Source organism: Amblyomma americanum, chromosome 9 (assembly GCF_052857255.1).
Source record: "Amblyomma americanum isolate KBUSLIRL-KWMA chromosome 9, ASM5285725v1, whole genome shotgun sequence".
Classification (NCBI taxonomy): Eukaryota; Metazoa; Arthropoda; class Arachnida; order Ixodida; family Ixodidae; genus Amblyomma; species Amblyomma americanum.
This window is the reverse complement of record NC_135505.1, coordinates 30,802,821-30,816,015: the sequence shown is the minus strand read 5'-3', so window position 1 is coordinate 30,816,015 and position 13,195 is coordinate 30,802,821. Positions and strand designations below refer to the sequence as shown.

Sequence of the window (13,195 nt, the reverse complement as noted above, 5' to 3'; positions counted from 1 at the left end):
CTGAAGTTGCGCACACACTAGTCTGTTTCATTGGTTCGCTGTCAAGCTACTCACGCTGATATCAGGCAATGCCATGCTGCCATGATTGTTTAGAGCTCAAATTACACATCATGAATTCATATTAATAGACACCTGAGAGTGAATGGTTTTCCGCTTGATTTTCCACTTGATGCTTCACTTGAACCATCTGTTGCGGGGGCATGCATGCCATCCATCACCTGTGCCCACGTCACCAGAGAGAGATGCAGAAGCAGAAAGGAAAGAAAGGAGACTCACGGCTGCTCCGCACCAGGCCCTGTTGAATGTAGCGCAGGTAGCAGAAGAGGTCACACACCGACGTTATCTGCGAGTAAGCGAATGATTTGGTTGGAAAAAATGTCTACATAAAACCCACTTCTGGAAAATGAACACTTCCGGTAGTGTGGTCAATTCAAGGGATGCCAGTAAGTGGAACCCTGATTATGCACCCCCACACATGCGACGACCCGCGCCGCAGAACGTCTTCAATGAGTCGAAGTAGCCATATATCTCGTTGTCCATAATTGTTTTCGAGGCACATGTGACGTCTACTTAATACACAGGGACAGGAGCACTCATGCGCCGCGTCTAAAGTTCCCTCTGTCTCTGAAAAGCCTGTCTGCGAGTGGTCCCGGAACTAATTCTCACAGAACGAAAACGGGCACTTTTATAACGTGCACAGTAAAGAGCTTTAAGTAATTTTTTGAAAGCCGCAGTAGCGGATGCGTTTATTACGAGAATGCACTCCTTGTGCAAGGTTTTCAATTATACGATGCCCGGATTATACAACCATTTCAAGCGGTCCCCTGAAATTTGTATAATCGAGGTTTTCCTGTAGGTTGTGGGGACCTGCCCTGCAGCCCCCTGAGTTTGGTTTCCCGCGAGGCACCGTGCAGCAGCAGTCTCACCTCGAGGCTGAGCGCATTCCCTTGTCAGTTACATTAACTGGCAAGAGAGGGCGCAAGCATCGCTGCGCGAGAGACTGCCAAAGCCCGCGCGCGGGAGAGGGGGCATGGGGGCTTCGGCTGGGATCGTCGGCGCGGGCAGACGTGTCGCTCGCGGCTCCGCTCTTCGCCGGCGGGGCGAGGAAGCGACGGGGAGACAGGCTCCCGTGTCAGCCAGACAGATCCCCACTTGACCGAAGACACCCCTAAGGAATAAGCATTAGATATCCACAAAGTTCTCGCTTATCTCCAGCTTTGTGGACTGCAAGACCGACATCGTCCAGAAGGCCCATTTTCGGGAAGAAATCAGATTACAACCAATTTTTAAGAAATATGTTTTGGGCCCGAGAATCTGGTAAAATCTGGTTTTACCCAAAAATGAACGGCCCTACACACACCTTGGCAGGTTGCCCACAGCTCACCTGCCCACGGGAAGACCAGAAGGACAAACGGCTTTTTCCGTGAATGTGGGCTTGAGTGCTACAGCACTTCAAAAACTCTGAAAGAAATACACAGACCATCCAAACTGCTCCACTATAAAAATTTTATCAGTCCCATTTTTATTTCTGACAAACTACTCTCCTTAATGTCCCCCAGTATAGGGTCACTAGTCCTAGTGGGATGAAGCATACATGTGCCACTTCTGCCCCACTGTGGTTGCAGTATGCAGTGAATGCAAATGTATGCAAGCCGAGATAGATCGGCTAATTGACATGCAAATGAAAAACCACCCACCCGATTGCGGCAGAGCTGCGAGATGTGGTGCCAGGGGGCGCCCGAGTCGCCCAGCCGCATACGGTACTGGCAGACACGCGACGCCTCCAACAGGGAGCAGCGCCTGTATGCGTGGAAGATGATGCGTCAGGGAGGCAGGCTTTGAAAGACTTTGAAACACCCATTTGAGGCTCACAGCTCAGTGTTAAGAAAGAATGAGCCCACATTTTTACCCTTGGAGCTAAAGACAAGAGAGAATGTAACACAGCTGGAACTATTATTCAAGTATCCATCGCAATCCTCATTTAGGAATATCTACAAATTCAACTTCAAAAAAAAATAATCTCTTAGGTGATCCTCAGTGGACACTATTAAAGCAGCAACATTTTCTGTTGCTGCAGATTTTGTCGTAGCTCCACTTTAAGGGGGTATGATCCAATAGCATTAATGGGTTACTGGTCATTTATGTGGCATTGGTGATTTTTTACTTTAAAATTGATTTTTGGGGAAAGGAAATGGCGCAGTATCTGTCTCACATATCTGGGAACACCTGAACGGCCCCATAAGGGAAGGGATAAAGAAGGGAGTGAAAGAAGAAAGGAAGAAAGAGGTGCTGTAGGAATAATCTGGACCACTTGGGGATTTCTTTTACTTTACGTTCACAGATTGTGGGGAGTCCTCACACCACTCTAAGTGGACTGGTGCCATGGATAAGCAATGCGCCACTGCCCTACAAAGGCCGCTGCTAACACCAATGGGGCTTGCAAGACCCAGATTCCTTTTCCTGGGCAACTTCTCGTTACCAATCATTAACTTAACTGCCACAGTGGGTGGTTCGCTCACAATATGGTGGCCAGGTTGTAACCTACCACTGTTAGGCAGGCTGTGATCAAGTCTGAAGTCAAGCAGATGCGCCACGCGTCATGGCGGTCGCCCTCTAATGCTATCGCATTAAAAACAGGCAAAGAATTTCATTTCGTGCTATATTTCATCACTTTGCTGATCTCGGAGCTTCGTATACATGCACCGCGTTCTTATGATCCTATCAAATTTTCTTTCAATGCTTCCACTCCAAACTTCCATCACATTCTGACCATCAAATGAGGCTGCTAGCGTGCTGGTCAATAAAAATTAAGGCACCAGTTGCATGTGTACCATGTTTTATTTGTTTTAGTGGCTAGCACTAGATGGGTCATCACTAGCGAATATGCCGTCATGTCCGGGTGAAACCTCCACCTGCCAGCTGTGGCAGGTGGTGATTAGAGCGAAATCCCCCTCTCAACTTGTAGGGCAGAGGATGGAGAGACCGGACTGAGAATGACTCAGCAAAAATGAAAATGATTCGCAATGGCTCAACAAATTAGTCGCCGACTGATTTTTTGGACTCGAAGCGACTTGAAAAATGGTCCGAATAATTGAACAGTACGAAAAATCCGTGAAGAACAAAAAAATCACTTTACTGAGATGAAATCGGCTTAAAAATGTCACTGATTTTACCTTGCAGCAAATTTCTCTTGCTGGCGACGATTTGCACCTGTATTTGTGCCAAAGTTGTGCTTTCACTGTACACGCTAGACAGCAAGGTCATCGCATTTAGTTGGAATACTTCTCCCGCTTCTTTGACGGACCCGGCGGGGCCATGTTGTCCACAACCCGAGTGTGCACCACACCGCTCGTCAAACACACGTAAAGATAAGGCACTTTTCGTTCAAAATTGGCAGAACCGCTGGACGCAATCACAAAACGGTGAACGGAAGTAACTTCGTGAAGACTGAGCGCCACTCAGTCAACGCTGTCAGAAAAACCCAAGTGACGAAACGGCGAATGGCGAACGTATGCGACCCGCCGCGGTGGCTCAGTGGTTAGGGCGCTCAGCTACCGATCCGGAGTACCCAGATTGGAACCCGACCATGGTGGCTGTGTTTCGATGGAGGCGAAATGCAATGGCGCCCGTGTGCTGTGCGATGTCAGTGCACATTAAAGATCCCCAGGTGGCCAAAATTTTTCTGGAGCCCTCCATTACGGCACCTCTTTCTTTCTTTCTTCTCTCAGTCCCTCCTTTATCCCTTCCCGCCGAGACGCAAGATAGCTCCTGCACAATTTCCTTCCCCCAACAACCAATTTTCAACAGGGAAAAGCGATAACCGCCCGCGACAACGTCGGCGACAAAAGCAAGTTGACGGCGACGACAATCCGGCTGCCACCTCGAAGTGTCAGAGATTGCAGGGATCTCTACTGGCAACAATGAGGTATCGAAAGTATGTCAAGCCAATCCAACTGCAGCGTAAATCCACCTCAATCAAGATGGTGCCTTTTGTGCTGGCGAAAAGTCGATTTTGGCCCGCAGACGACTGAAATTAGTCCGAAAAATCGAACTTCCGGACTTTTGAAGTCCGAAATATTCGTCGCGAATATGTATGCGTTTCTATGGGGGTGACTGACAATCCCTCATTGAGGTCCGAAATTTCCTAATTATTGGAGTCCCAATTACCTGTCGGCTATTGTAAATGTGTCAGACAGGTGGCTGAAATTGCTGAAGAGAAGCCATGGCATGTGGCAGTGCATGCTGAAGCAAATGCGATTGCATTTCCCCTGCATCAATTCAAATGATTGCCCCTAGACAAGAAAAAATGGGCTAGCACACCTCAGCTGCATTGTGCTTAAACAGGAAAATCGGGGGCAACTTTTTTTTCTTTGCTGCTCCCTGTGCTTTTCACACAGCTCACCATTTGTTCACACTGATTCCCAACAGTGTCCATTCCTCAGCCCATCTCGACAGTGTCACCACTGGTTAGCGGGCGAGTGTGTGAAAGGCTTCGGCAACAGCACACTCAGTAATGCTGATCACGACTGTGCACTTTACCCAGTACAGAGCCCCACCATACGTCTGTGCATTCATTCATCACGCATATCTACATTGCAGTAAGGCATTACTCTAAAGGGGTTGGTTAAAGGGGTTTGTACAGAGGGAAGGAGTTCATATGAAGCACACCAATACGCAATGTAACACATCACGGAATAACTAAAGAAAAATTAACCGTAAAGAAAAACGAAAAAAAATCATTGGTGGGCATTCAACAAACAAGAACACATCAGTGATTCCATACAGCAGCATAAGCATACCAATAAATACAGTAACATCCTTAAAAAGAGAAGTCCAATTACAAATACAGTCATGCTTAGGTGGTGACAACACAGAATTCGCTCCCGGCCTTGCACCCCCCCCCCCCCCCCCCCCCCTTCCACATCCACCCACCTGGGGAAGGGGTTAGCAGCGGTGACCGCCTCGATGGTGATGCAGTTCTCCTCGATGGCACGCAGCACCTGGGCAGCCAAATGGCTGTTGGGGAAGTGCAGGCAGGGCAGCACGTCCTCCCGGTACAGCCGTGCCACAAACAGGTCCTCCCGATTGTCCACACAGGGTTTCTCCTGCCACCGCACAAACTCCCGGTGGCAGACTGGGTCCACCTGCATTTTTCCAGCAAGGGGCATATCTGTAGCTTCCAGGACCTCCATTGCCGTCAAGAGTACCAGGCCCACTACAAGAAACATTTTCAATTGCACTCTGAAAAGAAGTCCAATCTGAAAAAATGCCTTCTACAGCAGAACTTCAACACCATGGCAGCCCTTTTGGCAGCAATTGATTGCAAGCCTGCTTTAACAACTGGCACAATGTGCTGTGGATTCAGAAAAGTTTCTCATGTGAAATGCAGCATGGGGCCTGCATACAGAAAAAATTTTGTGCTCAAAAAATAAAAAAGGATCAAGGAACAATCATGTAATAAGGTATAAGCTGCATGGTAAGCTGTTCGGTGGGTCATGTTGCACAAAAGGTGCCATTGCAGTCATGTATATGTAATGGGACCATGCTCACATTTTAAGGGGTTTATATTAGGCTATGTCACTTACCGACAAACTATGATCTACATGACAATAAATGGGCCATATGATTAATTTATTTTCAACAGTCGTTTATGTGACTCCTCACTCATTTACATGTGTATGCTACCTATGTGACGTCATGTGGACAGCGGCCATGAAATCTTGAGGGAAGGCCTGGCCATAGCAGCTGATACAGTAAAATCTCACTAATTCGGACATCAAGGGAGTAAAAAATACGCCAGGTTTACCCGTATGTTAAATTATATAAAGGCCTACCAAAACTGTCAGAACCTATTGATGTGAAAGCAAAATCTGTCTGGTGAACGTGAACACCACATGACAGGCACAGAGTTTCAGCCCACTGAATAACCAAAATAGTATGTGGGTGGAAGCAAGAGAAGCATGTATTGGCACAGGAGTGACAAGACGGTTTCACAAAAACAGAAAGAAAAAAATCAGCAACAAGGTGCTCAGCTTTCCAAACAGCGTGTAGCTATTGGCTAGGCTGTCCAACAGATATGTGCAACTGATAGCCCCATGACTGCAGGCAGCAGCAAATCCCTGAAAACGAAACTATACAGAAGCACCCTTGACCTAACAACCAGTCAACACGCCTGTGTTGTGAGCACGTCAGAGTGCAAGAAACTATGCAAGATGCAGTTCAGGCCCGAGGACGAATATCTGGATGATCCCCTGTAGGTGCCACTTTCAGGAGCGTGTCAGAATTAACAGATTACTGTCCTGGGTCATCCGTATAAGCCATCTTCCAATGGCATACAATTATATGGGTATTTGGTGGAACCCCGGCACCAGTCTGGATTATGCGAATTAACAGGGGTCTAATTAACAAGGTTTCATTGTAAAGACAGGCGGCCTCATATAACATGAGCTGGTGTATGGCGTCATCACCTCTGAGAGGTCGGGTCCTGCTCCGTCACTGCCTGCCTGACCCGGCTGAGGCTGGCCTGGCTGAGGTTGCTGCTGCTGAGGTGCCTGCGGTGGAGAGGGTGGTCGGCACGTGGCAAGCTCGTAGTTGGATGGCGAGCGCTTGTGGCGATGCCGGCTCAGCTGCGGGTGCAGATGCGCATTTGGCCGGCTGGGCGTCGAGGTGAGCACCAGGGCCTTCAGGGCGCTCACCTCCGCCTGCAGCACCTCCACCTGCGGTCAATAGGGGGCCCAGTCATTGCTGTCAGGAAGCGCACTCAAAACAGTGAAGCAGCTGGGCACCTAATTGTTGAAGGACGTGACCCGAACTGCATGCACAATGGCATAGAGTGACAAACGAACATGCTGACTGGTAAAAGGAGAGTTAATTGTAATTGTGAAAGATTAATATACATATCCCTGGGCATGCAAAAGAAAAATGAGCTAAACAGAGAAACCCACATCATGAGATCTGAAGCCAAACACAAGAAAATAACGACCTTTGCGGATAATGCACTGAGCCTTTTGTTACAACCTTTAATTTTCTTTATTTGCAGGTTATAAATACTTACTTCAAGGTTTCCTACTCCCGAGCCAAAACGTTCCGCTTCCTCATTAACTATGAACAGCACTGATAGAAAGCTTTACTGTAACAGCGTTTCTGTCTTTAGCACATGGCCAGTGGAGATGATACGGCGAATCTCTATCCTAGTGGCGCAGACACCGAGCGGCATCACAGCTTAACCGCCAGTGGTCCGAATTTGTGTTTCGTGTCAGGGTGTCAGCATGCTTCTCAAGAGGGTAGCAAGACCACAACTTATAACAGAAAAATCTGCACCGGTATCAACGAGGGCAGTCACACGGTGGTTGTCAGCGAGAACAGGTATTTCGGCGGAAACAACCTCATTTTCTGGAATGCGCGCCGTGGAAGGTTCCGAAGTGGGGCATCGAGCAGAGGCTGTTCTGGGCGTAGGAAGGTGGTCGGAGCAGGAGGTGGAAGATCGGGTTGAAGGGTCAATTTGGCGAGCAGAGGATCTTGTTCGAATTGCAGAGCAACAGCGGCCCTACCCCCAGAGGTCACCGTCTTCAGTTTTCCCGGCATAGACTAGAGGACTGTCTGATGGATTGCTGGCGACCTGGGGAAGAGAACTGACGGAGCGATGGCGACCTGGACAGGCATTGTGGCGGGGGCGCATTGGGGACTCTGGCCGTCTGGTACTACTCGATGTCACGGGGTCATTCACCATAGCGTGGTTAGAGTGCATCTGGTGAAAACCCTTGCAGCCCCATCCGACGATACGGGCAGTGACGCAGTATATGTGGCCGGCTTCACCGCAGAGGAAGGACAAGGGCCAGTTGTTCGATGTGCGCCACGCGTGTGCTTTGCTGAGGGGTGGTCGTGCGTCGGAGAGCGCAGGCGTAGTCGAAAAGCATTGATGCGGTGCAGGAGAAGCAGGGCAGTAAAACGCCAGTGGCGCTGGAGCAGAGCTGCGTAACGCTTCCCTGTATGTCCTGACATACGGCTCAGGTGGCGGCTGGGGACAGGCCATTGGCTGCATTGCTCAACGGCCTTCATCACGAATGACAACCGAGATGGCTCAGACACCCGGGTGTTGCTTGACAGGGGCGAAGCTTCTCTAGCTCTTCGCGCACAATGCTCCTGACAAGCTCACAGAGGGCCTCACCGTTGGTGCCGGGCAGCGGCATGTTGGCATCCATAGCAGTTATATTCGCCGGACGGCCGGAATGCGAGAACCTCTGCTGCAAAGCGCGCTCCATGTTTGTCACATCCCGAGCAAAGTCAACCACTGTGCTAGGAGGGTCGCGCACAAGTCCTACGAAAAGCTGCTCTTTGACTCCTCGCATAAGATGACGTACCTTCTTCATTTCAGACATGGTAGGATCTGCGCGGTTCAAGAGGCACGTCATGTCATCTACGAACATGACAATGCTCTCATTTGGACACTGCGCTCGGGACTGCATAGCAACTTCAGCCCGCTCCTTCTGTTCGTTGCTGCCGAAGGTGTCGAGCAACTGTCGCCGGAAGTCTCGCCAGGTGGGAATAGCGGACTCGAGGTTCTCAAACCACGTCTTGGCGGTGTCTTCCAGGGAAAAATAGACATTGCGTAGCTGGCGGTCCTTGTCCCACAGGTTAAACGCAGCGACCCGAACGTAGCTGGCCAACTAGTCTTCCACGTCTTTGAACTTGTCGCCATGAAACGACGCGGGAGTGCGAGGCGCATGGAGAAGCAGCGGTGGGGAACTGACGGCATTCTGGGTGGTCTGACTTGTCGCAGTGGACGTCACTGCTCGGGGTGGTGCCGTCAGGGGTCGAAGCTCAGGATCCAACCCTCGCAAGCGGCGGCTTGCCTTGTGGACTGGTGCCGTGTTCACGGGGTGTAGCTGGGCGTCGTCGGAGGCTCCCGGGAGCTCTTCGTGCATTGGGAAATTACCCAGCAGCTTCACCGAAATGTCACCGAAAGCCGGCAGAAAGGGCAGAAGGGCACACCAGGACTAACAAAGCAGACACACTCACAGAACCAACGCACGAGCTGGGGAAGACGAGGAAGTCCAGCGGGTGCTGTCCCACCACATGGCGGCGCCAGTAAAGGGCTAACAGTGTAGCAATACAATGACTTCTGGTACACACTTTTCTGTGCTGGTGCACGACCAAAACCACAGTGGGCCTGTACTAAGCAGATTTATTTGTGCCTGCTGCCTTAAGCAACAGTTGTACAGTGAATTTCCTCTGGCATAGACAGTGATGGGACTATAGTATAGCATAATTGAAAGCTCCTGTGTTCGCCTCCTCTCGAACTCCTCTTAATTCGAAGTTACCTTGTTTATAACTCACATTTATCTTAAAAGGCTCCCGTTAATTTGCACAAATTTTAGGCCTCGTCCCAGTTTGAACTGCCGACAGTCGACTGCACAGTACTGCCCACAAGAGGATGTATGTCATAAAGAAAGCATGGGCTGAGTAGCGGGTACTCTGAAGAATGTGCCACCTGTGGTCATGAGGTCCCACTGGACGGTCAGCAGGTGGCAAGAATGACAAGTGTGCAGTACAGCTATCATTATGACCTCTTTGACCCAAGGGAAGGCGAAAGTCTAGAATTCTTGCTTTGTTTTGCGAGACAATATAGTTCAATCTTGATATGATCCCAGTTTATACGATTTCATCAAATGCCCTGGCAAAAGTGCGTTGTGTGCAATAGGCAGGAATTTCGGTGTTACCAACAACCCCCCCGCCCCACTGTGGATGATACAAATGCACGAGCCGCAACTGCCCCTGCCAGCACCAAGTACTTGCTGCCCGTATATCTCTGGCACTAGGATCCCCAGTCCAGCGGTGCGTGCCGTGCGCAGTGAGTGGCAGCGCATGGCTGGCACACCACCAATGTTGCAATTAAATGGGCACAGGGCCGTAAGTAAACCTCATAAAACAGAATTTTGTTTGTTTTGGATGATACCAATTTTTGATGATGCAAATAGTTTTCTTGACTCCATGGAGATTAGTGTGACAGAGATTCTACTGTACATGGCTGACAGCTACTGAATAAACTGGTTGTGCAGCATGACTGCCTTTGTGGCATGCGTTGCTGCAATGTTTAATGAAAAAAGTTCATGCTACTTTTTTCAGACATGCATGCACAATGAAATCTCGAGTGATGCGACGTCAATGAAAGCGGCAACAAGACAGGGTCAAGAAGAAGCCTCACAGTCAGAAGACCCTGATCAGGTGATGGCACATTTAGAAAAAAAAAGCCCCACAGTAGCTGCATTTGCTGATTTACCTTGCACAGCTCAGCACCAACATTCTTGTTTGCTGGCAGCAGATCCCACATGTGTTAAACTCATCAAAAATGCCCGCAATCCTTTACCACAGAAAAACCGAGTTCCATATAGCCCCGCACATCATTTCTTCCTGCATCGCCAACACAGTTTCAGCAATCAGATCAGAGCAAATGCACACACTGACCCATGGGGCATCACTACTGTAAAACTGCAAATTAACGGCACTCAGAATAACACCCAAACAACGAGTGACAAACTGTACTTCATGCGCTTATCACGGACCTGCCCCATTTTTGACAGTCGCTGCAAGTCAGCATCAAACAAAGCTACAGGACTGGCTCCATGACAGTGAATGAGTGCCGGCAGGTGAGGCTGCTGCACATGCATACCTTGAGGGTGGCCTCCTGCTGCCTCTTCTCAGCTGCCGCTTGCTTCATGTTGGCTTCCCGCACCATGTTGTTCGCTTCCTGGAAAGACAGGGATGGGAACAGTGAAAGGTCACGCACCTACGGGATGTCTTGCAAGGGGGGCAATGAACCACACTCTGTTCATTTCAAATTTGCTACGGAACATCTGTCGCCTGCTATGAATGAGGAGATCAGCTCAAAATTGAGGTCCTGTATAGCTAGTATACCAGCTTGCCAGAATTATGCAAAACTTCAGATGGAGATTATCTGGCAGGCCACCGCTCACTGAGCACTGCAGTTATATACAAAAATAAAGGTTCACTGGATGGCCGCACGTTCTAAGGAACCGCGCTAGATACGGGAATCTAGGGAAAGACATGGTCTCAGCTTATATGGATAACACAAGTGGCAGAAAGCTCCTTCTAAAAATTTAGATAATGAAGAACATTAGATGGGCCAGCTTCAGTATTCTACAACTGCGTTCAGTTACACCGCATAGTTCCAAGCAATTTTGGCAGTTGTCCTTGTAAAGAACAAACAGAAATGCTTTACACAATCTTGGTTCCAAAAAGATCACAAAATTTTACTTCCTGCATTACTGTAAACAATAAATGTTCAAGACATCTGCCTATGTGTGTTCATTTCTGATGCTTCTTTGCTGCTTTCTTGGGGTATGCAGGATACATGTGTTCATTTTTCCTGCACTGGAATTGTTTACAGTGCACAGCTTGAGATGTAGATTTAGTCTCAAGCTGTGTGGCATAATCTGGTAACTACCGTATTTACTCATGTAATGAACCCATTTTTTTCCAGAAAAGTTGACATCAGATCGGGGGAGGGTTCATTACATGGGAAAAAAAGTTGCCAACAGATCTTTGTGGAAGGGTCGAGTTTTCATAACTTGGTCCATCCTTCCATCATCAAAAAAACGCACACAGTCTGACACGTTTGTGCCGCTAGTGTTTAGCATCGTTCACTTTGATGCGATGGACGTGCTGAACACTGGTCCTGAAGGTCAGGTGCGCGTTTACGGGAGGTTAAAAACAGGACAGTGATGAGTGTCTAATGCGAATGTTTAAGCTTTAGCTTAGAGCGCACAACGTCTTGGCGCTCTGCCAAGTTCGCCAAGCGCCCCCCTCTCCTCCACCTCTCTGGCAGGAGCTCTCCTCAAAATATTGTTACGACAAAGTGGCAGTGGAAGACTAAGTGGCCTCTCCCATGAAAAGACTAATGAAGAAGAAGAGGCTAATGCAGCTCCCTGTTCGTGTTGGTGCTCCCTGCTAGAAACTCTTTATTCTAACCCCCAACGCTTGTAAATAAATGTAAATAGTATTTCCCCGTAACAATACAAAAAAAAAAAAAATTATGTTATCAGCGGCAGGCAGCAGCTTGGCGCACTGCCAAGGTCTGCGCTGTGGATGCCAGCGAAAACTGAGGAAACTGAGTAACTTGCTAGGCTGACAAACAACAAAAAATTAAATTCTGGTCAACAAACATGGGGAGCGGGTTCATTATGCGAGTGGGTTCATTACGCGAGTAAGTACGGTACATTCAAGACCTGTACGACACCAGCAACACTAGAGCTCACAGTCAAAATTCAATAATAAGGACTAAACAGCTATTCTTTCATTGCTACAGCCTTGTATTTGATTTAAGACATCAGTGCGGACAAGCGTTCCTTGAAAGAGAAGCACCAGACTGAGCAACACAAACGTCGCATGAGACAACTGATAAGTGGAACTTGAGCTCTACTTTCTTCTAGTACAGCATACGTAGATCCCGATATAGCAGCTGCTAAATTTTCTAACACTTTCAAAGTATTTATATTTTTGACAGCACTACCTTTGAGAGCAAGCAAAGCAAATGCACATCTCGCATATCTTCGTAAGGATATTTCGCATAAATAATGAAAAATTGTTGCCGTTCCTAGATGGACATGTGCTGCGGTGCGATATGCTTTGTATAGCATTTAGAAAAAAAAACTACCAAAAAGGTCTCAGCAGCACATAAAGTGCTTTCTTTTACAGAAACAACGAAACCTGAAACATTTATTTATGAAAGAAAAGTCTCTCACAGCACTTCCACAATGGAATGCGTCAAGCTATTCATATGTTCTCGATGTGCACCCTCAAACATTCAATGACATATGTTGCGAGAACAGTAGTAGCATTAACCTGAGTGCCTACTGCTTGCCAGAACCATTGCCTGACACTAGACCACACACGAAGTGTCAGTGTAAAAAGAGCATACACCGCAGTGGGGTCAGACGTGGCCTCACAGCAGTCACTCACCTCAAACAGGCTGGCAGTGAGCTCCTCGAGCTCGGCCCCCACCTGGTCTCGGATCTGGCTGAGCCGAGCGACCTCCTCATCACGCAACCGCAACTCCTGCATGCAGCATGGCACATGGCCTCTGCAGGCCCTCACCATGCACACACACTCACTGTCACCACCACAATTCATTTTTTCCCTTAAAGGGCCCATTCAGGATTCCAGCAGGAACCAATTG

At 48.5% G+C, this 13,195-nt stretch overlaps 1 protein-coding gene across 2 annotated transcripts in view; it reads right to left on the bottom strand.

Annotated features, from left to right (window-relative positions):
• The window catches only part of LOC144105234 (uncharacterized), a 55,374-nt gene that overhangs the window by 4,377 nt on the left and 37,802 nt on the right, over positions 1–13,195 (bottom strand). For both annotated transcript variants that reach the window (XM_077638382.1, XM_077638381.1), the window contains 6 exons: positions 12,979–13,074; positions 10,670–10,747; positions 6,468–6,716; positions 4,933–5,144; positions 1,698–1,800; positions 277–343 (listed from right to left, as the gene is read on the bottom strand). In XM_077638382.1, the coding sequence (XP_077494508.1) occupies positions 277–343; positions 1,698–1,800; positions 4,933–5,144; positions 6,468–6,716; positions 10,670–10,747; positions 12,979–13,074 (805 nt within the window). The remainder of the gene's footprint in view (positions 1–276; positions 344–1,697; positions 1,801–4,932; positions 5,145–6,467; positions 6,717–10,669; positions 10,748–12,978; positions 13,075–13,195) is intronic.